The 25550-nt window shown below is 42.0% G+C and overlaps 1 protein-coding gene across 8 annotated transcripts in view; it reads right to left on the reverse strand.

Moving 5' to 3' along the window:
• The window catches only part of ZC3H12C (zinc finger CCCH-type containing 12C), a 48880-nt gene that overhangs the window by 20282 nt on the left and 3048 nt on the right, over window positions 1–25550 (reverse strand). For 3 of the 8 annotated variants that reach the window (XM_075742248.1, XM_075742247.1, XM_075742250.1), the window contains exons 2-3: window positions 24226–24393; window positions 3204–3970 (exon numbers count right to left, since the gene is read on the reverse strand). In XM_075742248.1, coding sequence (XP_075598363.1) covers window positions 3204–3898 — 695 coding nt within the window. In that variant the 5' untranslated portion in view covers window positions 3899–3970; window positions 24226–24393. Of the gene's footprint in view, window positions 1–3203; window positions 3971–7157; window positions 7200–9298; window positions 9338–24225; window positions 24394–25550 lie in introns of those variants that run through there. The other 5 variants (XM_075742252.1, XM_075742251.1, XM_075742253.1 and 2 more) reach the window with 3 other exon arrangements.

Below are 25550 nucleotides of genomic sequence, written 5' to 3' on the forward strand. Positions count from 1 at the left end.
TGGAATTCAGGATCCTGTGAAGAAAGAGCAAAGCAAAAAGCAGACTTCAGGAAGAATTAATCAGGAGAATCCCATGCAATATCACCCTGGAGAGAAGAGGGGCCCAGGAGAGGTGGTTGATTTTCAAGGATCACCTCTGCCAAGCTCAAGATTGGTCCACCCTCATGTTCAGGAAGTTGGGCAAAGGTGACTAGACAAGACTTTCCCTCAGCAGAGGTTAGGGAACACCGAAATGGGACATTCCCAAGCCACTGAGCCCTGATGGGATGCACTCAAGTGTGTTGAGGGAGCTGGCTGATGACATTGCAAAGCCACTCTTGGTAATCTTCAAAAGGTTGTGGTGATTGGGGATGTTACTAAGGACTAGAAGGGAGCAAATATCCCCTCTATCTTCAAGGAAGGCAAAAAAGTATAATTCAGGGAACTACAGACTGTTCAGCCTCACCTTGATCCCTTCAAAAGTGATGGAGCAAATCCTTCTGCAAGCCCTTTCCTAACAAATTACGTAGATTGGATGAAGGTGATTCGGAACACTCAGCATGGATTTATGAAGGGGAGATACACTTGACCAACCTCATAGTGAGATGGTGGGATAACTGGTTCAGTGGATTAAGAGAGCAGTGGATGCTGTTTATTATTGCTTTAACAAAGCTTTTGACACTGTCTTATCCTCACTGACAAATTAATGAAGTTTGGGCAAGATAAGGGGACAGAGAGGTAGACTGAACTGTGGCTGAAGTGCTGCACTCAAAGGGTTAATGATTAGTGGTGTAAAATCCAGCTGTAGGCCAGTCAGTATTGGTGTACCCCAGGGGCTGATACCAGGGCAAGCATTGTTTAGCATCTTCGTTAATGACCTAGATAATGGGACAGAGTGCACCCTCAGCAAATTTGCAGAGGATGCATAACTGGGAGGAGTACGCCAGATGGGTGGACTGCCATTCAGAGGGACCCTGTCAGGGTAGAGAAATGGGCCAACAGGTACTTCAGCAAGTTCAACAGAGGGAAATACCAGTCCTGCACCTGGGGAGGACTAACAGCAGGCATCAGTACAGGCTGGGGGCCAACTAACTGGAAAGCAACTCTGGAGAAGGACTTTGGGTTTCTGGTGAACACCAAGCTGACCATGAGCCATCAATGTGCATTTGCAGCACAGAAGACCAACAGGAAAAGTGCTGCCAGCAAGTCGAGGGAGGTGATCTTTCCCATCTACTCATCCTTGGTGAGACACATCTGGAGTTCTGGGTTCAGTTCTGGTCTCCCCAGTGTAACTAAGATATGAACATACTGGAGAGAGTCCAGTGAAGTACAAAGTTAATCAAGGGACTGGAGCACCTGTCATAAAAGGAAAGGCCGAGAGAGCTGCAACTGGAGAAGGCTCAGGGGGATCTTACCCACGTGTATAAACACCTGATGGGAGGGAATAAGGAAACTGACTTCTCACTGGTGTCTAACAACATAACAAGAGGCAATGGGCACAAACTGGAATACAAGAAGCATTGTTTAAACATTAAAAAAAAAACAACTTTCTTACAGTGAGGGCATTCAAACACTGGCCCAGAGAGTATGTCAAGTCTCCATTCTTGGAGACATTCGAAACCCAACTTGACATGGCCTTGAATTGACATTGCTCTGTGCAGGGGATTGGACTAGAAGATCTCCAGAGGTCCCTTCCAAACTGAATGACTCTGTGATTAAATTTGGTAGAAAACAAGTAAAGACCTGTTAATTCGATTCTTGGATACAGAAAGACTGTTATATTAATAGATTTAATCTGTTTTAAGGCCCTGTAGCATGCACAGCATGCATCATATTTGGCTCATTTTATGTAGGCAGTCAAGAAAGAAAATTGAGCATAGGAAGGCAGGTCCTAAATATTTATGCTAATAGCTGAATAAACATTAAGGAAAAGTGACTGATCTGGAGCTACTTCTGGAATGTGTTCAGTGCAGTTTGTGGGAGAAGTTGAGCGTAAGTCCACCCACCAAGTCTGAGCTGTGCTAACTAGCTAACACTTACACAACTGTTTTGGATTTATGTGAAATACAATCCAAATCCATTTTAGAAGTCTCTGGATAACTTCTTGGTTGAGTACCAGAATACTGTTTGTTCAACCGGGCATACTTCCTTTACAGCTCAAGTTGAACAAAAATATTAGGAATGACACATCAGGTAGACAGAACTCAATGGAATACCCCATTTACAATATGGGCTAACACACCTACTTAAATAAAAAACCCCTATCATATTGGCATAAATAAGAGCTGTATTTAAATTTCATTTTAAAAAGCCTCATTTAAAGGTAATTGACTTGATTAGGAGCTAAAAAACCCTGGGCATTTAGCCCAGAAATGTCTTGCATGAACTTTTATTACTAAGCTAATGAAAACCACATCAAGTCGTCAGAAGACTAAAATTGACCTTCTAAACCATGGTGCTAGTAATCAGATAATCCTTATGAGTTACCCAATTAGTTACTAATAAATTTGTCATTTAATAATTTAAATAGCTATAAACCCTCTGATTTATCAGCACATATCTCTGCCATTTCCTTCTTTCTCTAATCACTGATGAAGTGTGAACCTCTCGCCTCCCCACAGACAAGTTTCTTGCACCTTGATGACTGGGGTAAGGATGGGTGAATGCTGTATGTAAATGTGTTATCTGTGGGCATGTAAGTGAAAGTCTAAAGCACAGCAACCTCAGGAATTAATGGCAATAAAACCTAACTCCAACTCTGAAAACAGACCAATTTTACAGACAGACCAACTACCACAGAATAGCCTACCAAAGAGAAGTATCCCTTAAGCCACATAATTCTAAATAACTACTTTATAATCTTAAGGAATCTTACATTTGCTTTAACCTCCTGTATGTAACTGGATACAGCAATTGCCCACAGTAATGGTGCCTACCAAAAATTAAGTAAGTACTGGAGTGGCAGTGGGAAGGAGAGATTTGATAGCTGCTTACAACAGGAGACTGGCATTAACCTATGGTTGTTCTAACAGTGAGTACAAAACACTGGACTCTCACAGGCCTCTAGCCTCATTACAAGACTGGCATATTGCGTGGTCGACAAAGACGCTTGTGAGAGAACCTACATACAGTTTTAAGCAATTATACCAAACATCTTGCTTGAACAGGACATGGTCATTCTGTTTCCATTTAAATATAAAAGCAAAAGCTTCATGGTCACATACCTCATTGCAACATTGCTGCCATCGATAACTATTGGCCTCAGGTTGTCACCATCCTCTGTCACATCCTCCTGCAGCGGAGACTCTGACCTCTGAGACTCTATGGAAGACGCTTCACGCATTACACTAGTGTTAGCATTAGTTACAGTCTGATCAGGCTCAGTTTTATTCCCAAGCTTGACAAGTTCTCCCAAAATATCATTTATTAAAGCATCAGTACCAAGTTTATTTAGTACAAGTTGAACCTGCTCTTCAGAGTAACCCAACTTAAGTGCAAACTCCAGTTTGGTTTGATATTCTTTCACCACATCAGGGGGCTTTTTGACTTCCTTAGGTACTATCTGAGCCTCTTCTATCCTAAAGTCTTGCAAGATTTCATTTCTTTTTAGTATATGAGGCTCTAAGCAAGGAGATCGGCACAGCTGTCGGTGAGTCTTAGGCAATAAATGTGATTCTGGTGCAGAATTATTCAGTCTCTCTGAATCATTATCAGAATTTGTGCTTTCTTCAGAGTCACAGCTGGAGCTTCCAGAAGTCTCTTCAGATGCCTCTTTGTCTACATCTTCCTTCCTAGAATTAACCTTATCCATCGTTGGCTTCTCCGCCATTGACCAAGGTACAATTGCATTTATTTGTGTGCCAGTGCTCCCCACATAGAGGTGGCCTAAGTCATGCCCCAGATGATCCTTCAAGCCCATGAAGCTGCTGCATGTACTTGACTCCACTTTGCTGTTTTTCTTGTATTCCTGAATATAAAGTGTTCCGTATTCCTAAAGAGAGAACAAAAACGTTGCAACTGGTTACACATATTATTTATTTTGTATTTTCTTGCTGCTTCCTCAGAACTGCATATATTCTCTCCCAGCAGAGAAATACAACTCTTATTTTAAATACGGAAAACTTTTTTTGCGAAAAACTTTTCCTAATGAACATCCATAGCTAAGCAGATAAACAACTGATCATCTGTTTTCTGAGTGTATGAAATGCTTTTACTTAAACATTTCTAGAAATGGGTTTATGAAAGAATAGGAAACCAAACACTGCACGTTTACATACTGCAATGCAGAGACAGAACTCTTGTCACGATTTAAAGGAACTGAGATTTCTTCCAGCTTAAGACAGTATTGTAACAACGAAATCAGCACAGTACTACATTATCTGGCTTATTAGGCAAATATAAGACATCATAACACATAAAATGAATTAGTAACAGAAAACATTAAAGAAAAAATTATTGGCCCTAAAAGACACTATCAGTTCAAATGAATATACTCAAACTATTTCTGAATTCCCTTATAAGATGATAATTAAGTCAAGAAAGATTAATTACTCTCAACAGAGTGCTGCATTACTAGCACACAGAGCATTTAGAGACACGGATTGATCTAATGGCCAATAAAGCCAATGGAAGTCTTTGCACTGATTGCAACAGACCATTCATCAAGCCAACAAGGCAACAAAATTAAAAGCTGATTTCAATTCTGGACTAGACTTGTGTAAGCCTTTTGCTGAATCAAAACTAAATATATGGATAGAAGTCCTGGAGGAATAGGGGAAGAAGAAAAGTTGCAGTTTTCTGGACTTCATACACTTGCCACATCAGTTTTTCTGGAGGAATTTTGCGTAACAGTAGTTATACAGGAGTTAGCTACCCATTTCGTCACAAGGATTATTTCCACAATCTGCATGTAAAGGCAGATTATTACCTCTCCCTTATTTTGTTCTTTTCAACAAGAGTATTTGCTAACTGCTTCAATAAAGAAAGTAAAAGATAAGATTATTTCTCATAGATAAAAATCAACCATATGGACCAATTGTACTGCAAGGTTACCATGAAAAAGAAGAATTTACATTAAGAGAAGACTATGAAACAAAGAGTTCTTTCACACTTCCATCTTGCAAGGCAGAATATAAAAGCAAGATATAGAGGCAAATGACTTCACTTGAACTTGACAGATACATTACAGACACAAATTTCATCAAGGAGAAATTCTTATATACTGAGAAAAAGCATTATGTCAAACAGAATCTCTTGATCTATACTAGCACAGATTACAGGTATTTGTCATGAACAGCCAAAATCTCTGTCAGCAAATACATTAACTCTCCCATCCTCTTACAGGTTAGCATTTAAGAATGACCTAGTATTTTTAAAATACGGCGTACTTTCCTCCTCTGGGGATAAAGATCTGAGAATGCATGCAAGAGAAATTCATCTAGGTTTAAGACTAGAGAGAATGAAGTCAAAAATCCAATCCGAGGTTTGGTAAAAGCAGACTCTATAGGTGCCTAGTGCCAAGATATCACCACTGTGCTGGAACTTTTTGGTTACGGAGCACAAAAACTTACTTTACTAACCTCTTCTAGTTTAAATAAATAAATAAATATATCATCAGTGTTTTCATCTCCAACACTGTAATCCAGGCAAGACTGATAGGAAAGAAAATACTCTAAAGTTTTATTTAGATCTGATCTTGTTAGAAGGCACTAGGGCTGTAATACTCTCAAGTAGTGTATCAAGGAATATTACTTTCTCTTCACTTGAAGCTTTAGGATTTCAAGCAACACCACAGATTAAACACAATGAGAATTTAGGAAATGCATCTTTTCACACAGTGATTTATTAACTAATGTAATGCACTCGATGGCACAGCGCTAGTAACAAATCACAACAATATCCCAATAAAAGGATACAGTTAAAATACCCAACACCATGGCCTTCACTGAATTGACACCCAAAAAAAAAAAAAAATCTCAAACAAGAAACCCCTATTGGAAGCAGGGCTGCTTAGCAACCAGCCTTTAGTTGCTAGGATGCACTCCTTTAACATACCATCATGAATACTAGCACGGTGAAAGAATAATTTGGTATGAACAAAAGCCCATGAAAGAGAGCGGGACTTAAGTGCGTCTGGTTTCCCCTCGGAGAACAATGCAGCTGCCAAACCGATCTGGAAGCCCCGACATCATTGTTCCACCAACCCCACAATCTGCTCTGACTCGAGGAAGTCTAGTTAATGGGCAACACTTTTAAGCTGGACTGAAAAGTTGAGCTGGCTCATGTACCACCGCCACAGAATACGGGGAGATAATGGGTCACTGCCTAAATCCATGTACTGTGAAATGTCATTTTAGAATTGAACTAAAAGTAGAGGGAGGAGGCTTTTTTGGAAGGGGGGAGGTTGCATATTAACAGCATGGAATAAACAAAGCTTGAAGAGCACAGATCAGAAAGCGGATTTTTTTTAGTGTTAAAGTAATACTTAAGTCATTCTCCAGTTGCTTCTTCCTTGAAGTTTAAGTGCTTTACAGCAACTACAATCATAACACCCTCCAGTGAGATTCAAAGAAGTACCTAGCATATGCATGTGTCTGAAGATCAGGCATTATATGAAACATACTTAAGATGATTTGCACATCAACTGCATATGAAAAATGACAATAAACTGAGCTTTGTCCATTGTTGGGAATGTATACATAATCAGCCTCACATCTATCTGCTTTAAGTCTCCTGTCAATCTCCATTTCGCTCCAATATATAATTGTTTCTTTTGCATGGAACTCTACTGTTTTTCAGAAACTGTTGAAAGAAGAAAGTAACAAGAGCAGCAGCTTGAAAATCTGCCACAGATGGTATACAGACACCATACTATTACTTTTAGATGGCAAATACAATGATGTTTACCCTGTAAATCCAAAGCTAAAGATTTCTAAAATAGTTTTGCATAAGCAGTACATTATTTCTGGCATTTGGTCTAAACCCTGCATGCAAACTATTTATTTTCAGACAAATTTTTACAATGTCTGTGAACTTCGTACACCATATTCATGGTCAGCAGCATCTTTTAGAAATTCTAGACTTTGGAGCTCCCAAAATGATGTCTTTTACAAGATTTATTGATTACACCATAAAAATCAGGTGTCACTGCTGAATGCTGCTGGAATTGATTATTTTACCTTGATTTGGTTAGTGAAGAACAACATGCCAGCCAGTCTATTTGAATGAATTTGTATTCCAAATAAACAGTAGTGTACCTATATATAGGACAATGAAGCTCATGAAAACCAGGAAAGGTCACATTTATCCAAGGAGTAACATCAGATAAGAACAACTCCTTGCACACTTTATTTACAAGGAACTGCCATTACACACATATAGTTTTAAAGTACGCTTACAGATACAATGCGATACAGGTAAGAAAAATATCTGCTACAAATTCTGACTCAACTGAGTGAGAGCCAAACAAAAATCAGCCAAAAAATTCTTGTCAGGAAAGTCTTCAACTTTTGGTTAAGCTAACCACAGCTGAATAACAGAATTTGTATTTGTGACAAAGTTAATAAAATGGTTAACTCCCAATCTAGGCATACTTATACAACATAAGTTTTGAACTGTAGCTTGTTTAAAACTACAGTATCTCACACTAGGTTCACTGTTAAAGGCCTAAAATACTGTATTACTGAGTCAAAGACATTTATCAAGTATAACTAATAGTCCAGATGAGCACTGTGCTCCTACATTGCAGAAGTGTAATCTTTTCCCTTTTCTTAGAAGTCACCACTATTTTCCACTAGCCATTAACAATAATCAGCCCATTAATTCACCTTCACACAAAACAGAAATAGTTCTCAAAGAGATGCGGGCAAGTAGATCATCTAATCTTTTAATGTGTATTCAGAATATTTTCCACTTACAATTGAGCATAAGAAAAGCACTTTAATGCAAATTTAGTTCATAGAGGAAAATAACAAGGAGTAAGCTAGTGTGCCATGTGGCACAGTGTAACAGAATTTGTGTCTCAAAAGACCATCAAAAGTTTCTGAAGATACACTGTACAGTGAAATAGTTCAGCGTGTTTTCATACAGGCAGACTTTTTCTAAGTCTTCTAAACATAAAATGGAAAATATTGAAATCACAGTTTGTTGAAGCACTGTCATTACTTGTCACAAACAGAAGTGCAGAGCTGATCAGAAAAGAAAAAAAATGAATCTATCATCCAAATAATAAAGATACTGCAACAATGCAAATAAAATAATGAATATGTAATAAATACCTACTGCTGTAGTTTCTATGTATTTAATTACCATTGTATTTCAACGAGTGCTGTTGTCTGCATCATTCTACCCAACAAAGGAAGGATGTCCCATTGAACAGATTGGTTAATGCTCTGGGGCAACAGATGTCTACTGGAACTGCAGGAGACCAGCAACTGGTGGCCTGCCCATCTTCTGAAAACTTTCAATAGACTCATGCATATGTTCACACAATAGGGCATGTGGTAGAAATGCAAACCTCTTTTTAACCCTTTTATATGCTCTCTTTCCCTCCCAACTGATATATGAAGGTCTTTGTTTTGTTTTTTTCTTTACAGGATCCTTGGAACACAGGCTCATGGAGTATACAGTGTTTGTTCTTCAGCCTAACATCTGAACTCAAAACATAAAACAAAACAGATTAGAAACTTTATAAAAATAGCCAGGCTAGATCTGACACATGAATAACTTTCAAAGCACAAAACTTTTGATTGGAACATGTTCCCACCTAAGAGCATCCTAATGCTCTATCTCGCAGGACAGTATCTTCAGACAGCCCACAATGGAGCTCTTCCTATTTTCACAAACACAGGAAATTTCATCCATTGTAAGGTATAATGGAAAAGTAGTTTGATTATTTTTTTTTCCTTAAAAGCTTTTTCTACTGGTCACAAATTAAAGTAAATAATAGCTTATTTGCAAAAAAGGGTAAATATACCTACAACTTAAAGTTGAAACCTCCCCTTCCCCCCCAGGGAGGCTAAAGGAGAATTTGTTCTGTTGATGGCTACTGCCTACCATTTTCGAATTCTGGGAAATACATCATTACCAATGCTTTTGAAAGTTCTTTAATAGAATGCACTGGGTGAGATCATTGCTCTTTCATATACTTAGTCTTCAGACATAACTGGTTTTTCTTTCCCTCTTTTTCCAAGAGACACCCAAAGTGTGCAAATCTCAGCTGACACACACGCTAGCTACGTTGTCCAAATGCAAACTGATATGCCGAAACACCAGAAAGGTGAAATGTCCCATTTCTGCAGAGAGAAGCCCATATACTTACGTTCGCTGGAAAACACACAGACATTGGTTTCTTGTAGCTGTTCCAGAAGCAACTCCTTAACACGATTTCAGCTGCAGACTTCAGGCAAGCAAGCAGAACAATGAATGGACGAACAGATGGACCCGCGATGTCTTTGCTTAACCTATTACTGAGCGGACGCGGAGCCAATCACGACCCGCAGAGCTCACAATTAGTTGGCCAGGCAGATGCAAGGCAACCTCCCCACCCTGCATCAGGTTCGGAGGTTTCTAAGATAAGCAAGTTGATGTCATTCTCAGGGTCTGCCCCGGGCAGCATGTGTATTAACGAGGGGTGTGCAGCAACAATAGACCATACAAAAGAGACTAGCAGGCAGCTGCTGTATGAGAGCCAGAGTCATTAGGGAGCAGGCTGCCAACAAGAAACACCTGGCTTGGGCAGACTTCAGCTTCTCCTCATTGTTTCTAATTCATGAAACAAAGAAAGGAATTATTTTTAAGGAGTAAAAGTTGTGAGTTCCTATTAAAATATATCAGTCTTCAGGAATATAATCCCTTCTATCACAGAAACAAAAAAGCTCTTTGTAAGGAAAAATATGAAAGAGAAATAAATCTAGCAGTAGCTATTTGTATTCCCCTTTTCTTGTTAGCAAAATTAATCATATTGGTACAAAATGCAAGGAGGTGTGAAAGGAGCTCACACCAAACATTGAAATGTATTCAGAAACTGCTTTCTGAATTTCCTGACACTTTTGTACAACAGTCATTAAATGTAATAAACTTCCATTTACACACGACTCTAACAGAGTACTTGTGGGTTTCACTGGAAGGTGAAACTGATTAAACTAAACCCATGTAATATTAGTATGTGGAATAATGGTTATTTTTAAGCAGTGCATTGAAACATTAGGGCACTTGACAGAAAGGAACTATGAACCACTCTTTTGTTCTGGAGTCACTCGTATTTGTTTGCAACAGAACTTCTTTCCCTTTTATTTCACAGATCTGTTCTAGATGCCAAGATCTTCCTGTCTCTTTGCAACTATGAAATATTTGCATAAAAGTCAGGAGCTAGGCCATAGCAAGCTTTTTATTGTTTGTATTTTTATTGAAGTAAGCCACGCAAACTCCAGTCCACCCCTCCCCTCACTGCCCAACACTTCCAATACCACCAAGCCCTACAACGCACATAATTAGCGATGTACATAGCAAGGTTTGATGTTTGATTAAAAAAAAAAGGTGGAGCAATGTGGACTTTCAAATAAAAAGTTGCTATTGCTGGTAACTTCAGTGAAGACAGCTCAGCACAAAGGAGGAGGAGATTCTACATTTGCAAATGTTTATCTGAATGATGACTAGAAAAGTGGATTTACTGAACTTCAGCATCATTACATGACTAAAAGCAATACTGAGAACCACAGAGGTGCCTGGGAGGACAGGCGATCTGCTGGGAAATATCTACAGTGATTTAAAATAAGGAAAGAATGAGATTAGGTTTGTTAGAACTGTTTTGAGTAATTTCCCAAGCTTTATATGGATATTAAAGTGATTCAAGATAGTAAATGAAATCACACACCATCATGCTATTACACTGAAGTATTTATCATGTGCCCAGATAGTAAGATGCAAAGCAGAAACCCCAGCTATAGTTTCTCTGCACTGCCCATTAAACACTCCTAAGAACAACTCCTAACACCAGTATTTTGGAGCTTTTAAGTTGGAGGCAGGAGGAGACTCCTCACTAATTTCTGCCACTGTGAGCACAAAGAGTGAGAGAAAGCTACCCACAAGCACAGTGGGACGCCTGATCTCCAGCACTGGATTAAGCCTCTTTGCAAACAGCAAATAAAAGCAGTGATCTGAAAAAGCTAATCAGTCCCTGCTGTGGTATTTAGACTACCTCAGTTGCCGGTATTGGATAATATTAAGCATATTAAAACTTCTGTAGGCAAAATAAGAAGCCAGTCCAGCTCACCCATGTCCAAGAACTGCCTTTAAATGCAAGCAGGATCGCTTGGCTAGTCATTAGTTGAATATCTCCCTGATTAGAGCCAGGCACTTCTTTTGCAATACCAGCAATGCTTGTTTTGGCAGAGGACATGTATAACACCCTTTAGGTACATCTGTAACAAATTGAGAACTCCGTAGCACAGAAGCGATTTACTTAGGGCTCTACTAGCACAACTAGGGCAAGCTTAAAATTCTGCCTTAAAAATATGGTTGTAAGAAGTTGACTTTCAAAGAGCTGCACCCTCAACGTCTTCTACAGTAACAATAAGAATACCTTCCCCACCAAAAAACTCTCCATACTCCGGGGGCATGTCTTCAGGGAACCAGGTCTAAACTTTAGTTGCAGATTAATGTTCATGCTGCAGCACTGACTATGACCAAAGTCAGAAGAGATACAATCTGAAGACTTACGTTATATTGTTTAATTTACAGAAAATATTCTAGCAAGCTGTAGTTGCATGAATTAAGAAGACATTTTCTAATTCTATGTTGTGCACAATGTCAGTTACTTAAACCAGCTGCCTGTTTTGGAAGCATCGTCTCAGCTCTTCCTTAAAAGAACTCGGGCTGTCCAAGGTTTTACAAGGCGTCAGATTGTCCTACTAAATCGTGCTTGTGATGGCAGAAAAGCATTCGTATTAAGGTTTAACCACAAGGCTTCCTTCTGGGTATGATGAGCTCAACAAAGAAATCTTAGCAAGAAACATCCTGGTTCTCCAATTACATCTGTGAGAGGCTATAACAGCATCACTAGAAGGTGCACAGCGCAAACAGACAAAGCAAGTTCCACTTCTTGTGCTAAAACCTCTAAATCCAATAAGCTAACTACTTCAGCAATCTCCTGTTACCATATCTAAAATACAAAGAGTCAGCAAGTTAAATCCAGTCACCAAAATACAGCAAGCATAACTTGCTCTTCAAATTTCTGATCTTGCAAGATCAGTAAGCTATAAACATCTATTTCTGCAGCTCTTAGAGATCGGACATTGTGTACAATGCTCATCAGGTGCCACTCGATGAAAGAGCAGGCCAGCACAAAATGAGGAATGGGCTGGAGGTGATGGGCTCAGGGACTCCACGGTGGAAGGAGATTTCCGAATGGCACACAGCAAGGTGATGGGATGCTGCACAGACAGTGACCAGGGTGAACCTCTCAGCTGGGCGAGGGATGGGAAGGAGAGCATACCCTCGCGCCGCCGCCCAGTTTGGTATGAAAAGCATGCATGGGAGGATCAGAAAGACCAAAGGAGAGAGCGTTGGAGCAGCTGGGAAATTCAGACAGCACAGGCTGAAGATATTAGGGCAACGCTTCTATAAGGAGAAAAAAAACACCCTAACAAAAAAAACCCCAACCAAACCCACTAGTAGCAGCCAACTCTTGTTGTTTCAAACATTGAAGACAAAGCTGTATTTAAAAAGAAATTATTTTATGCAAGCATACAGAATGGTCATTCTGTAACTCAAGTGGTGCTACAGCAGCAATTAGAAAGACAACTTGTCCCATTAAAGTATTTAATTATCTTTTATTGTAGAACTTTATGCTAAGTCTCCAGTAAATGATGCATTTGCAAGAATACACTGCACAAGACAAACAATCACATACCATTGCAGTTATGAAATAGAAATGAAGGTTGTATGCTACAGACAAAATTCACTGCTCTGCCACTGCAAAATATCCTACATTTAGTGTTGGAATTGAGAGCTGCAAGGGAGATGCTTATCTTTAAAATTATGAGATGGCAATACAACAGACATTCTTCTTTTCCAGTTAGTATGTTAAGAGATGCAAACTATCTTAAGTATTACACTTTGAAAGAAGTTTACTCCTTTTTGAGGAATGGTAAGTGGTGCTCTAGACTGTATCTACACACAGTCATAAAAACAAACAAAACACCACCACCACTCTACAGCCATGCAGAGGAGTGAATTAAATGACCAGTAAAAAGTGCCTAGAATGCAGAAAAACAACTTGATATTACGATAAAGATGAGTAACGCTTTGCCTAGAGAATAAATAGCCTTAAAAAATATTTTAAAAGGATCAACTGCATTTTCAAATACACACTTTCAAATGCATTAAAACAAAGCAGCAAAGAATTCTTTCACTCTTTGAAAGAACACTCAGCTGTCTGTAGTTATCCTTAACACTTAAAGAAGCGGAGATACATTTTCCAGCAGGCCATCATCTTAGAAGAAGGTTAGGTCTACAGTTTCTAGTATGATCCCATTAGATCATCAGCGTTGAATGCATGCAAGACATGAATAAACCATTGCAACATTCATCATGACATCCTGTAATATGTTTTGAACAGGAAAACCCTAAGTTTTATCACAAGTAGTGATTACTTTTTTTGCTGACAAGTATAAGCAGATCCAGTCTTTCCTTGTCTGTGGGTAGACAAAGGCCGTGACCACAAGCTGTTCATCATGACATGACATGGTGTCCACCTGCAGCTGCACCTAACTGCTCAGTTTGCCTATGTAAGGAGCCCAACAGTTTTGAGCCATACCACCCAACTGCACAGAAAGCAGCATTCTGCAACAGCAAAACCACTGGCACCACCCGTCAGTACTGCACTGAGAAGTAGCTCCTGAAATGAGATATGGTTCTGAAGTGAATACTTTCCTTTTGAAAGCAAATAGTTTTGGTCATGTGACAAAATAAAAACCCACTATCTTCACCTAAGGTTAATGAAAAAGTAGTTGCCTCAGCACCATAACTTCAGATATCCATTGTAGGCATGGATGCTTGAGCAACTCTCCTTCGGCAGTATCACAGAAACATTGAGGTTGGAAGAGACTTCTTGAGGTCTTCTGGTCCAACCCCTCTGCTTAAGCAGGGCCACCTAGAACCAGATGCCCAGGACCTTGTCCAGACAGCTTTTGAGTATCTCCAAGGAGGGAGACTCCACAACCTCCCCGGGCAACCTGTGCCAGTGCTTTGTCACCCTCACCATAAAAAAAGTGTTTCTTGATGTTCAGAGGGAACATCTTGTGTGTCAGTATGTGCCCGTTGCCTCTGGTCCTGTCACTGGGCACCACTCAAAAGAGCCTGGTTCCATCTTCTTTTCACCCTCCCTTTGGGTTATTTATACACATTGATAAGATCCCACTGAGCCTTCTCTTCTCCAGGCTGAACAGTCCCAGCTCTCTCAATATCTCCTTGTATGGCAGACGCTTCAATCCCTTAATCACCTCCACAGCCCTTCATTGGACTCTCTCCAGCACGTCCGTGTCTCTCTTTTACTGGGGAGACCAGCACTGGACACAGCACCCCAGGTGTGTCTCACCAGGGATGAACAGAGGAGAAGGATCGCCTCCCTCAACCTGCTGCACTGCCCCTCCTAATGCAGCCCAGGATGTCGCTGGCCTTCTCTGCCACAAGGACACATTGCAGGCTCAAGGATCTTCCCGTCTTTAAGCGGATGCTCCAACTTGTGTGGTTAAAACCTGGCACAAACATACAAGTTACTATGACCCAACCTGCACAAGTACACCAGGGCATGCGCACACGATCACACAAGTCTTGCTTCGAAGGGCAGTAACATGGTCAGAAATTCTTGGGGGTTTTTGGGAACAGACACCCAGGAGCACTCCACCAACTGTATCAGGGAAATGTTTTCCTTTACCCACCCCATTCTGTGAGTCTACCTTTAGGACTGTGGCATCAGTTACCGTTTCGTGTCCGGAAAAAAAAAATTTTTTTTTTTTTCCTTAAAAATGTAACTATCTGGAAAAAATACAACAGCTGCCACTAGCACTGAGAGGTAGGTCTATTAGTCTTTTTAGCTTTCTTTAAAACTGCACTTAATACAGTATCTTGTATTTGTTTCTGTCCTTTTTGGGGATGCAAGACCCTAAAACATCTTAAGTTATTAAGAAAAGTATCCAAATTAAAAATCTTTAAAAAGAAAAAAAAAATAATCACCTGCCACTTGTTTTCAAATTCCAATCTAGAGGCATCAAAGGGTCTATCCTATTTTTTTTTTTTACACACTTTGCCAAATAAAATTCAACCTGCAGCTCAGCTACTTTGATGTTGGGCCTTCCAGCTCTACCAGAAAGTTTTCCGGGGTTGGCAAGCCAGAAAATGTTGAAAACCCCCGCCATGCACTAAGATGGCTGTCGAGCAACTGCTCTCATCAACATCAGGGCAGCATGGAACATGCTGCCAAATTCTGCAACAAATGGGGGAACAGTGCTTATTTTAAGACTATCACTGGAGGGCACTCTGTTTATTTTTTTTCTTAATTTTATTATTTATGAATTGAAGCTGAGACACTAAGATACAAAGCACTCTTAAAAAAAAAAAAAAGTTTCCAGCGATACACATTAGATTTGATCTCTTCCCACTTTCAGAATGAGTCACGCTGTCTGGATGCTTTCTGAGCACGAAAATTTGAACTGTCTAATTAACTTTCCCTGTGACAATATTAGGCGGCCAGACAATGCCTACAACTGTACAAAGTGTACGCCGTCATGCTTAGCAAAGTACTTTTATTCAAATTTGTTCTGTCAGAAGAAAATCCTCTAACAAAACTAACATGGTTATGTGGAAAAAAAAAGTATTCTCTTCATTTAAATACAAATTTAAGAGACTTAGCTAGTCAACCTAACATCTTTTATCTGTGCCACAGACTATTATTAAGATTTTGAAAGGCTCGTCAGAGGAAAATGGGCCTCTCAAAGTGTCTAGCGACATGGCCAGGTTGTGTTTCAGGTCATGCTGCTGGCAACAGAGATCCATAATCTCCGGGGTTCCTGGACGGAGTTCAAGGTGTTGGTTGGACTCTGTGTTGCCCTAAATGGCTTCACAGGGTTATGCTTATTTGAGAGACAATTCCTGTGCCTGTACCACACGGCTGCAGTTGTCATTTTGGACTGGAGCCTTCTGCAGGAGAGCTGCCAGCAGTGGATTTTCTGCAAGACTTTCAGCCTTGCCATTTACTCTCTACTGGGATGAAAGAGCCAGAGAATACATTAAGGTCCAATTTTTCACCCTGATTTAGCAAGTTAAGAATCAGGGAAGACAGAGATGGTCACAGGGTTTGTCGAGACACACTTAGTACATAATTTCTTACTTTCTGAGGAAGCTTTTAATAGACCTGACAAGTAGCAACAATAGCCAGATTTTACATAAAGTGGGTTACTGTAGCTGCAAATCCAAGTTAAAAAATAAATAGAAAGAAAATAGCTACACAGAAGTCTATCTGACTACCTGTCATTTATGTATGGCTTTTCTTCAAATTTACTGTATCACAGAACCCAAGACAGACCACCAGGAAGTCTCCACACTGAACTACGTACACCAGGCTTTGAAATCTTAGTGTTTTATATGTTAATAAAACAGCTTGTCCACTTTTGTTTAATAACCTAATATATCAGAAAGAGACAAACCATCTGTTAGTGATTTCATGTAATTTTTGTAGGTCTTCAGAGTCTCAGAGTCATTTCATTCTGAGCTCAGAAGTCTGCAACTTCTAAAGTAGAAATTAATATTGCGGACCAAATTTTCTTATGTTTAGTCTCCACTTCAAAAAAAAAAAAAAGGAAGAAAAAGATTCATAAAGTTGGAAAGCCAACTAGATTTTAGTCCTGCACAGATTAATATTTCAAGCCTTTGTGGCCCCCAGAGCTCACATTTTGCAAGTTAGATCTGACAATGCAGATGCAAATGGGAAGACTTTATTCAGAACTGGTGATGCTATTAACATTTAGAATTAAATAATTTAGTTTGGGAGGGATCTCCGGAGGTCAGCTAGTCCAACAAACCCCCACTCAATGCGGGGTCAACTACAGTAGGTTGCTTAGTGCCTTTTCCAAGTCAACTTTCCAACTCAGGCTCCAGGGAGTGCCAGAGCCTATCACTGGTAGCAGTTGACAGTAGTGAGAATGGCTGCGTGAGGTGTGACCAGATGAATGATCTGCTCAGCCTGGTGGCAGAACTACGAGAGGAAGTGGAAAGCTTAAGGAGCATCAGAGAGGTTGAGAGATAGACTGGTAGAGCCAAGCTCTGACCTCCCTCAGACAGAAACAGGGACAGCCACCAAACAAAACCCAAGGTGAAGGGGACCCTGTATCCTCCCCCTGCCAGGCAGAAGGCAGTAGCTTAAAAGGAAGAAGTGAATGGAGGCAGGTCCACACTCGGCGTGGCAGGTGAACCTTCTCCTCCTTGCCCACCTTGCCTTACCAGGTGCCTCTGTACAACAGGTACGAGGCTCTGGCTGTGGAAGGCAACTCAAAGGAGAACACGGACGATAGTTGAGCTACACCAGAGGTATCACCAAGGCCAGAAAGGCCCACACCCCATATCGTGACCACCTCCACGAAGAAGAAAAGGCAAGTTATAGGGGACTCCCTTCTGAGGGGTACAGAGGGCCCAATATGCAGGGCAGACCCTCCTCCTAGAGAAGTCTGCTGCCTCCCTGGTGCCCGTGTTAAAGACGTTACGAGGAAACTCCCCAGCCTGGTACAGCCCTCTGACTACTACCCACTACTGCTCCTCCATGTGGTTGGGGACGAAGCTGTGACACATAATGCAAAAGCAATCAGAAGGGACTTCAGGGTCTTGGGATAGTCTCTGAAGGGATCTGGAGTACAAGTTATTTTTTCCTCCCTCTTTCCAGTTGCGGGCAGTGATGTTGGGAGGAACAGCCGGACATAGTCTGTAAACACATGGCTCCATGGCTGGTGTGACCGCCACAGCTTTGGGTTTTTTGGCAATGGGATGGCCTACATGGCACCAGGCTTGATGAGCTCTGATGGGATTCACCTCTCTCAAAGGGGAAAAAGGGTCTTTGCCCAGGAGCTAGTGGGGCTCACTGACAGAGCTTTAAACTAGGCTTGAAGGGGGAGGGGGATAACATCAGGCTTGCCTGCGACAAGTTGTGGCACAACATGCCGGGTTGGAAGGATGGAGCGCTGGTGAGGGCCCTCAGCCTACTGCTCAAGATATGTGCTGGAATACACAATGCAGCATGCATGAAGTCTAGAGAAGATGAGCCAAGGGCTCCTGAGGCAATGGGAACCAATGGGGAAACACTGGGAAAATACATCAAGAGAATTCCAGCCACTCCAGCCAGTCAGTCAGCCTCACTGGGGTCCAACTGAAATGCCTCTATGCAAACGCACGGAGCATGGGGAATAAACAAGAGGAGTTGGAGATGTGTGCATGCCTGCAGGGCTATGATCTTATTGGCATTACGGAGACGTGGTCGGATAGCTCCTATGACTGGAGTGTTGGGATGGAAGGATACAGGCTTTTTAGGAAGGACAAGCAGGGCAGATGAGGAGGGGCTGTCGCCCTCTATGTCAGTAACCAGCATGGAGCTCCACCTAGGGATGGACGAGGAGCCGACCGAGAGCTTATGGGTCAGGATCCAAGGGACCGCAGGGGCAGAGGACATCATGGCGGGGGTCTGTTACAGGCCACCTGACTAGGGAGACCAAGTGGATGAGGCCTTCTGTAGGCAGATAGGAGCAGCCTCATGTTCACAAGCCCTGGTCCTTATGGGGGACTTCAATCACCCCAATATCTGTTCGAGGGACAACGCAGCAGGGCTCAAGCAATCCAGAAAGTTCCTGGAATGTGTTGATGACAACTTCCTCCTCCAAGTGATAGAGAAGCCCACAAGGAGAGGTGCCATGCTGGACCTTGTTCTCACCAACAAGGGTGGGCTGGTGGGGAATGTGAAGCTCAAGGGCAGCCTTGGCTGCAGTGATCACGAAATGGTGGAGTTCAAGATCCTCAGGGCAGTGAGGAGGGCGCACAGCAAGCTCACTATCCTTGGCTTCCAGAGAGCAGACTTTGGCCTCTTCAGGGATCTGCTTGGTAGAGTACCATGGGACAGAGCCCTGGCAGGAAGAGGAGCCCAAGACAGCTGGCTAATATTCAAGGATCACCTCCTCCAAGCTCAGGAGTGATGCATCCCAGCAAAGAGGAAGCCAGGCAAAAACACCAAAAGGCCTGCACGGATGAACAAGAAGGTCTTGGACAAAGTCAAACAAAAAAAGGAAGCCTACAGAGGGTGGAAGCAAGGGCAGGTAACCTGGGAGAAACTGTCCGAGCAGCCAGGGATCAGGTTAGGAAAGCCAAAGCTCAGACAGAATCACATCTGGCCAGGGACATCAAGGGCAACCAGAAAAGTTTCTACAGGTATGTCAGTGATAAAAGGAAGACTAGGCAAGGTGTGGGTCCCCTCCAGAATGAAACAGGCAACCTGATTACCCAGGATATGGAAAAGGCTGAGGTACTCAATGACTTCTTCGCTTCAGTCTTCACCAACAAGTGTTCTAGCCACACTGTCCAGGTCACAGAAGGCAAAGGCAGGGACTGGGAGAATGAAGAACTGCCCACTGTAGGAGAAGATCAGGTTTGGGAATATCTAAGGAACCTGAAAGAACACAAGTCCATGGGACCTGATGAGATGCATCCATGGGTCTTGAGGGAAATGGCGGATAAAGTGGCGAAGCCACTCTCCACCATATTTGAGAAGTCGTGGCAGCCTGGTGAAGTTCCCACTGACTGGAAGAGGGGAAACATAACGCCCATTTTTAAGAAGGGGAAAAAGAAAGACCCAGGGAACTACAGGCTGGTCAGTCTCACCTCTGTGCCTGGCAAGATTATGGAGCAGACCCTCCTGGAGACTATGCTCAGGCACATGGAAGATAAGGAGGTGATTGGTGACAGCCAACACGGCTTCACTAAGGGCAAATCGTGCCTGACAAACTTGGTGACCTTCTATGATGGGGTTACAGTGTTGGTGGATAAGGGAAGGGCAACTGACGTCATCTACCTGGACTTGTGCAAGTCATTTGACACTGTTCCGCGTGACATCCTTGTTGCTAAATTGGAGAGACATGGATTCGATGGATGGACCACTCGGTGGATAGGGAATTGGCTGGATGGTCATGCTCAAAGAGTTGTGGTCAACGCCTCAATGTCCAAGCGGAGAATGGTGATGGGTGGTGTTCCTCAGGGGTTGGTACTGGGACCGGCACTGTTTAACATCTTTGTCAGTGACATGGACAGTGGGATCGAGTGCACCCTCAGCAAGTTTGTCAATGACACCAAGCTGTGTGGTGTGGTTGACAGGCTGGAAGGAAGGGATGCCATCCAGAGGGACCTTGACAGGCTTGAGAGGTGGGCCCGTGTGAACCGCATGAAGTTCAACATGGCCAAGCGTATAGGTTGGGGTACTCCCAAGCACAAGTACAGGCTGGGCGGAGAATGGATTGAGAGCAGCCCTGAGGAGAAGGACTTGGGGTTGTTGATTGACAAAAAGCTCAACATGAGCCGGCACTGTGCACTTGCAGCCCAGAAAGCCAACCGTGTCCTGGGCCGCATCAAAAGAAGTGTGACCAGCAGGTCGAGGGAGGTGATCCTGCCCCTCTACTCCGCTCTCGTGAGACCCCACACGGAGTACTGCATCCAGCTCTGGGGGCCCCAGTACAGGAGAGCCATGGAGCTGTTGGAGAGAGTCCAGAGGAGGCCACAAAGCTGATCAGAGGGCTGGAGCACCTCTCCTATGAGGACAGGCTGAGAGAGTTGGGCTTGTTCAGCCTGGAGGAGAGAAGGCTTATGGAGACCTTATAGCAGCTTTGCAGTACCTGAAGGGGCCTACAGAAAAGATAGTGAGGGACTGTTTATCAGGGAGTGTAGTGACAGGACAAGGGGTAATGGGTTTAAGCTGAAGGAGTGTTGATTTAGATTAGATGTTAGAAAGAAATTCTTGACTGTGAGGGTGGTGAGGCACTGGAACAGGTTGCCCAGAGAGGTTGTGGATGCCCCCTCCCTGGAAGTGTTCACGGCCAGGTTGCATGGGGCTTTGGGTGACGTGGTCTAGTGCAGGGTGTCCCTGCCCATGGCAGGGGGCTTGGAACTAGAAGATCTTTAAGGTCCCTTCCAACCCAAACCATTCTGTGATTCTAAGAACTTCTGAGCATCTCCAAGGCTGGAGATTCCACAACCTCCCCAGGCACCTGTCCCAGTATCTTCATGGTGACATTTTTCTTCATTTCCAGCCAGAATTTCTTCACTGTAACTTGCGACTACTGCCTCTCATCCTTTTGCTGCATGCCTCCAAATAGAGTACTTTGTCTTCTCTATACTCTCTGAAGACAGCAATAAGATCCCCCTTAGTCTTCCCTTAGTCGGCTGAACAAATTCAGCTCTCTCAGTCTCTCCTTGTATGTGACGTCCTTCAGCCCCCTAATGACCCTGGCATCTGTCCACTGGACTTGCTCCAGTAAGTCAGTGCCTTCTCCTGTCCTTCAGAGACCAAAATTGGACACGGTGCTCCAAATGCAATCTCATCAGTCCCAAAAAGAGGCAAATTATCACCCCGCTTGTTCTGCTAGCTACGCTTTTGCCAATACAGCCTATTTGGCCTTATTACCTATTTTGGCAACATCACCTTGCACTTACAAAGTGATGAGGTTTTACTTTCCACAAAAGCATTCCATGTCAGCAGATGAACTAAACTCTATTTACAATGCTCACCGGAGGCAACTGTTTTCAGTCTGCCTGCTACAAACGTTTTCTCTCCAGAGCTCCTACAGTCATACTGATGAGCATATCCAAGCTGCAGATGAACAATTCAAACTGCTCACAGAAGTAGGTAGACCACAGGAAGAAAGATCAGCCTTAAGACGATGATGCTTGGTTTCACACTAATGAGTCTGCTTATCTGAGGTCTCTCTTGCGACAGCTGTAACGGATTTGTAACATATTAATGTCTGAAATTTAAGAAGGTGTCCTGTGTGGACTATAGACTGCTACCACAGCCTCACAAAACTTTGGAGCTGCCAGTTTTATGAAACAAATCAGATGGAAGACCATCACCAAATACCGAAAAAAACTTTATGGAGAGACCATGCATGGTACCAACACAGTTAAACTTATCATAGCCAAAGAGCTATTATTTTGAGTCTTGGACAAGAGTGGCTGAGTAACTCCACAATGCAATCACATGCTAAATCTCTTTGAAGACATGCACTTTAATTTCTCCTAATTTATCAGGAGTTTTACCTGTTTCACTTATAAGTGATGGTCAATCAGAGAAAGCAGAGACCTCACAAGAAAGAAACTCGAAACTTTGAATTGAGTCTTGGTAATATGGTCAAACTCCAACTAGTGGGCACCACCTAAAGACATTCACGAGCCGTGCAGTCTTTTGCTGGAACCAAATGAAAGTTGCATCAATGTATGCACAATACCAGACGTTATTTTCTTCCCCACAATGTCTACAATAAAAAGCTACTAACAGACAAGCTAACAAGTGGCTGGGGAAACAACAGCTGAAGCAGAAAACTCTGATTTTAATCTTTCAGTGGTAAGCATGGGCTGTAGCTCAGCAACAACTTCAAGAAACCCAGCGATAGTTCCAGAAATACTAATGAGTCCAACTCACAGCTCAGCAAGAGCAGCAAAAGCCCAGTTGGCAGCCCAGCAAGAATGGCAGCAGCAATCCCAGAAGCAGCTGCTACAGAGACTCCTGAACCCAGGTGCACAGCCCTGGGCACTCGTACATCACAGCCCTTCCCTAGCCAGAACAAACCATTTCCAGAGGTGTATCTGGCATTGCAAATAGTATGTATTGGAATTAGTACCGAAGGGGAAATAACCTGAGGTTTTCAAATCAGTTGAATATTTTAAGGTGGAAAGGCCTTAGGGGATGTTGGTGCAAACTATGAGGCTCTCAGACCCTCCACTTACATAAAGTGGAGATCTCCATGAAAGCGTTGATGGTACTTTTTACAAGAGAAATGTCTCTCATCAAGGATGAGGCCATGTATTGATACGGCAAAGATTAGATAGCTCCGTGATTCAAACATCAGCTTTACAGATGATGAAGGATTGAAAAGACCTGTCAGAGTCAGGGCACCAACTATAATGGTGACTAGGAAAGCACAGAGGATTTATAAATAGCAGCTACTCACATTTAACAGTTTGCAGAACAAAAGGAAACTAACCTCTGTTAAAGGAAATGCAATCTGTCCCTTTTCCAGCCAATCTCTGCCAAACCACCAAATTTCATTAGTCATAAGATAAAAGGTCTAAGTCACAGCACAATAGAAATTTTCAGCTCATTGCAAAACTTTGAAGTTTGATGGGACAGATTAATTGATTTTGCAACTTAACACGTTACTTTTAACAGCTCATAGGGGAGGACTCACACAAATCGTCATTTGTCATGACATTATCATGACACTTTTTGTCAATTAGTAAAGGACTCAAGGATTTAAGACCCTTTCCAGCCTCTGAGCTTTACCTATACGCAGTAAACAGACCACTTTTCAGGTATTTGCAATAACCTGTGTCATATTTACTGCTGAACACCTCCTGCTTCACTGACTTCCCCAATCTCTGGCACTCCTCTGCAGCTTTCAACCACCTCCCAAGACATTCCTTTCATACCAAAAGAAATTACTGTATTTCTTCCATTGGGAGGATTATTAACGTCCCTTAAACTTTCTTGCACTCCCAACCAGTGCAAGAAAGTTTAAGTGTCTTGCTTTGTCTCTCCCCACTCTTCTCTCAAAATATCAACTTCCTATTGTCAGCTTTAGTTTCCTCACTATCCACCCTCAAGAAAACTATAATTTTGACACAGAATAAATTTTAAATACTTCACATAAACTTGCAGAAGTTTGATGCAAAGGACATATTTATGCCGAAAGAACTCCGAACCACATCACTTCAATCTAAAACAGAGGTATTGGGAGCTCTATTTGTGAGCATAGCACATAGGAGGATGGCATTTAAAGGACAGCAGACACTAGGATGGTCTAGCATTCTATTCTGTATCTACCTACCCATATACACACATATACACGTACATACATATACATAAACAGACACCTCCTCTCCCAGGGAGGATGATGACGTACATCAAATTTTAAAGTGTTACACTGGTATGATAAATCAAGCAAACACTACCTTAAAATGGCCAGGCAGTCAGGAGAGGTAGGCTGGTGTGTGCTGTGAGGTGAGCCTGGAAGAATGACGAATCTCGCAGTTGCAGAGGGTAAGCTTTGTTACTCCCCAGGGCAAACTTTGAAAAGGTCTTGTCCGGACCTTTCCAGTTGGGACAGCAGAATTACGAGTCTGAAAATTAAAGTACTCTTTCAAAACATTCTCATTCTGTAACTATGATTCAAGAATGAACGGAGCTTGACTTCACCAAAAAGCTAAAATAATTCCTTAACTGGGGAATACAATATCCTTGCAGAATGGGCAAGTCAGTGTCAAGTGTCAAGCCCAGCACTTCATACTAAGCAAAATACAATTTGAATTTTTGGTAGTGCAAGCTCAGCCTTTTACACAAGAAATGTGATCTACCCTGAAGTAATCAATCCTGATAGGTAAAAGAGAAATGCCTAGTTCATCTAAGAAGAAAGCCCCAAGGTTATGAAAACCTTCCTCAATTTCTGCTCATCCCTAAATAACACAGTAAGGAACATACTTTTTGACAGAGCCTCAAGCTGTTAGACAAAAACATTTAAAGATGCACAGCTTTACGGTGAAAAAATATCCGTACATTATTTTTCTCCTCTAACTCTGGAGAGCTGCCTATTCCACAAGACACAAAGGGGAAAAAATATGGAGAGAGAGAGAGGAGAGAGAGAGGGAGAAAAACAGTAATAATTAAAAAAAAAAAAAAAAAAAAAGAGATAAAAAAAAAGATAGGGGGAGAGAAACGCCTCATAACTCTACCAGGAAGGCAATTATGAGCAGATTACAATTGATTTTCTATCTACGTGCTAACTGGAAATGACTACAGTTTGAAACCAGGAGGTACAAAAAATGACTCTGCTTCTTGTTATGCTATCTTACCTCAGCTTTTGTTATATTCTACCCTTAACATACAATTTAGTAACTGAAATGAAGCAAGCGTCAATTCTTTCAAGCATAAAAATACAGGCTCCTTCAATTAATGGGTTTCTTGCTTCAAACATATGGTAGAAGTAGTACATTTATTGTAAATATTTAGCAAGCTTGAAGACAGGAGGCATTTCAAACATAACTATACATAAAAAGAGATAGAAAGCATCACTATATAATAACTTCAGTCCAAGGACAGAAACATTTCAGTCTCTTCATAGAAACAACTTAGTCCAGTCTTTGTACAACATCTGTTCCTTATGGTACCTCAGATTTCCAGTATCACAAGACAAAAAACCGAAGTGTAACCACCTTCATCACTAATAAGGCCGCTGGCTAGCTGCCATGGAAACAAACACTACGGAAATGAGTGAATGATG

Source organism: Balearica regulorum, chromosome 1, assembly GCF_011004875.1.
Source record: "Balearica regulorum gibbericeps isolate bBalReg1 chromosome 1, bBalReg1.pri, whole genome shotgun sequence".
NCBI lineage: Eukaryota > Metazoa > Chordata > Aves > Gruiformes > Gruidae > Balearica > Balearica regulorum.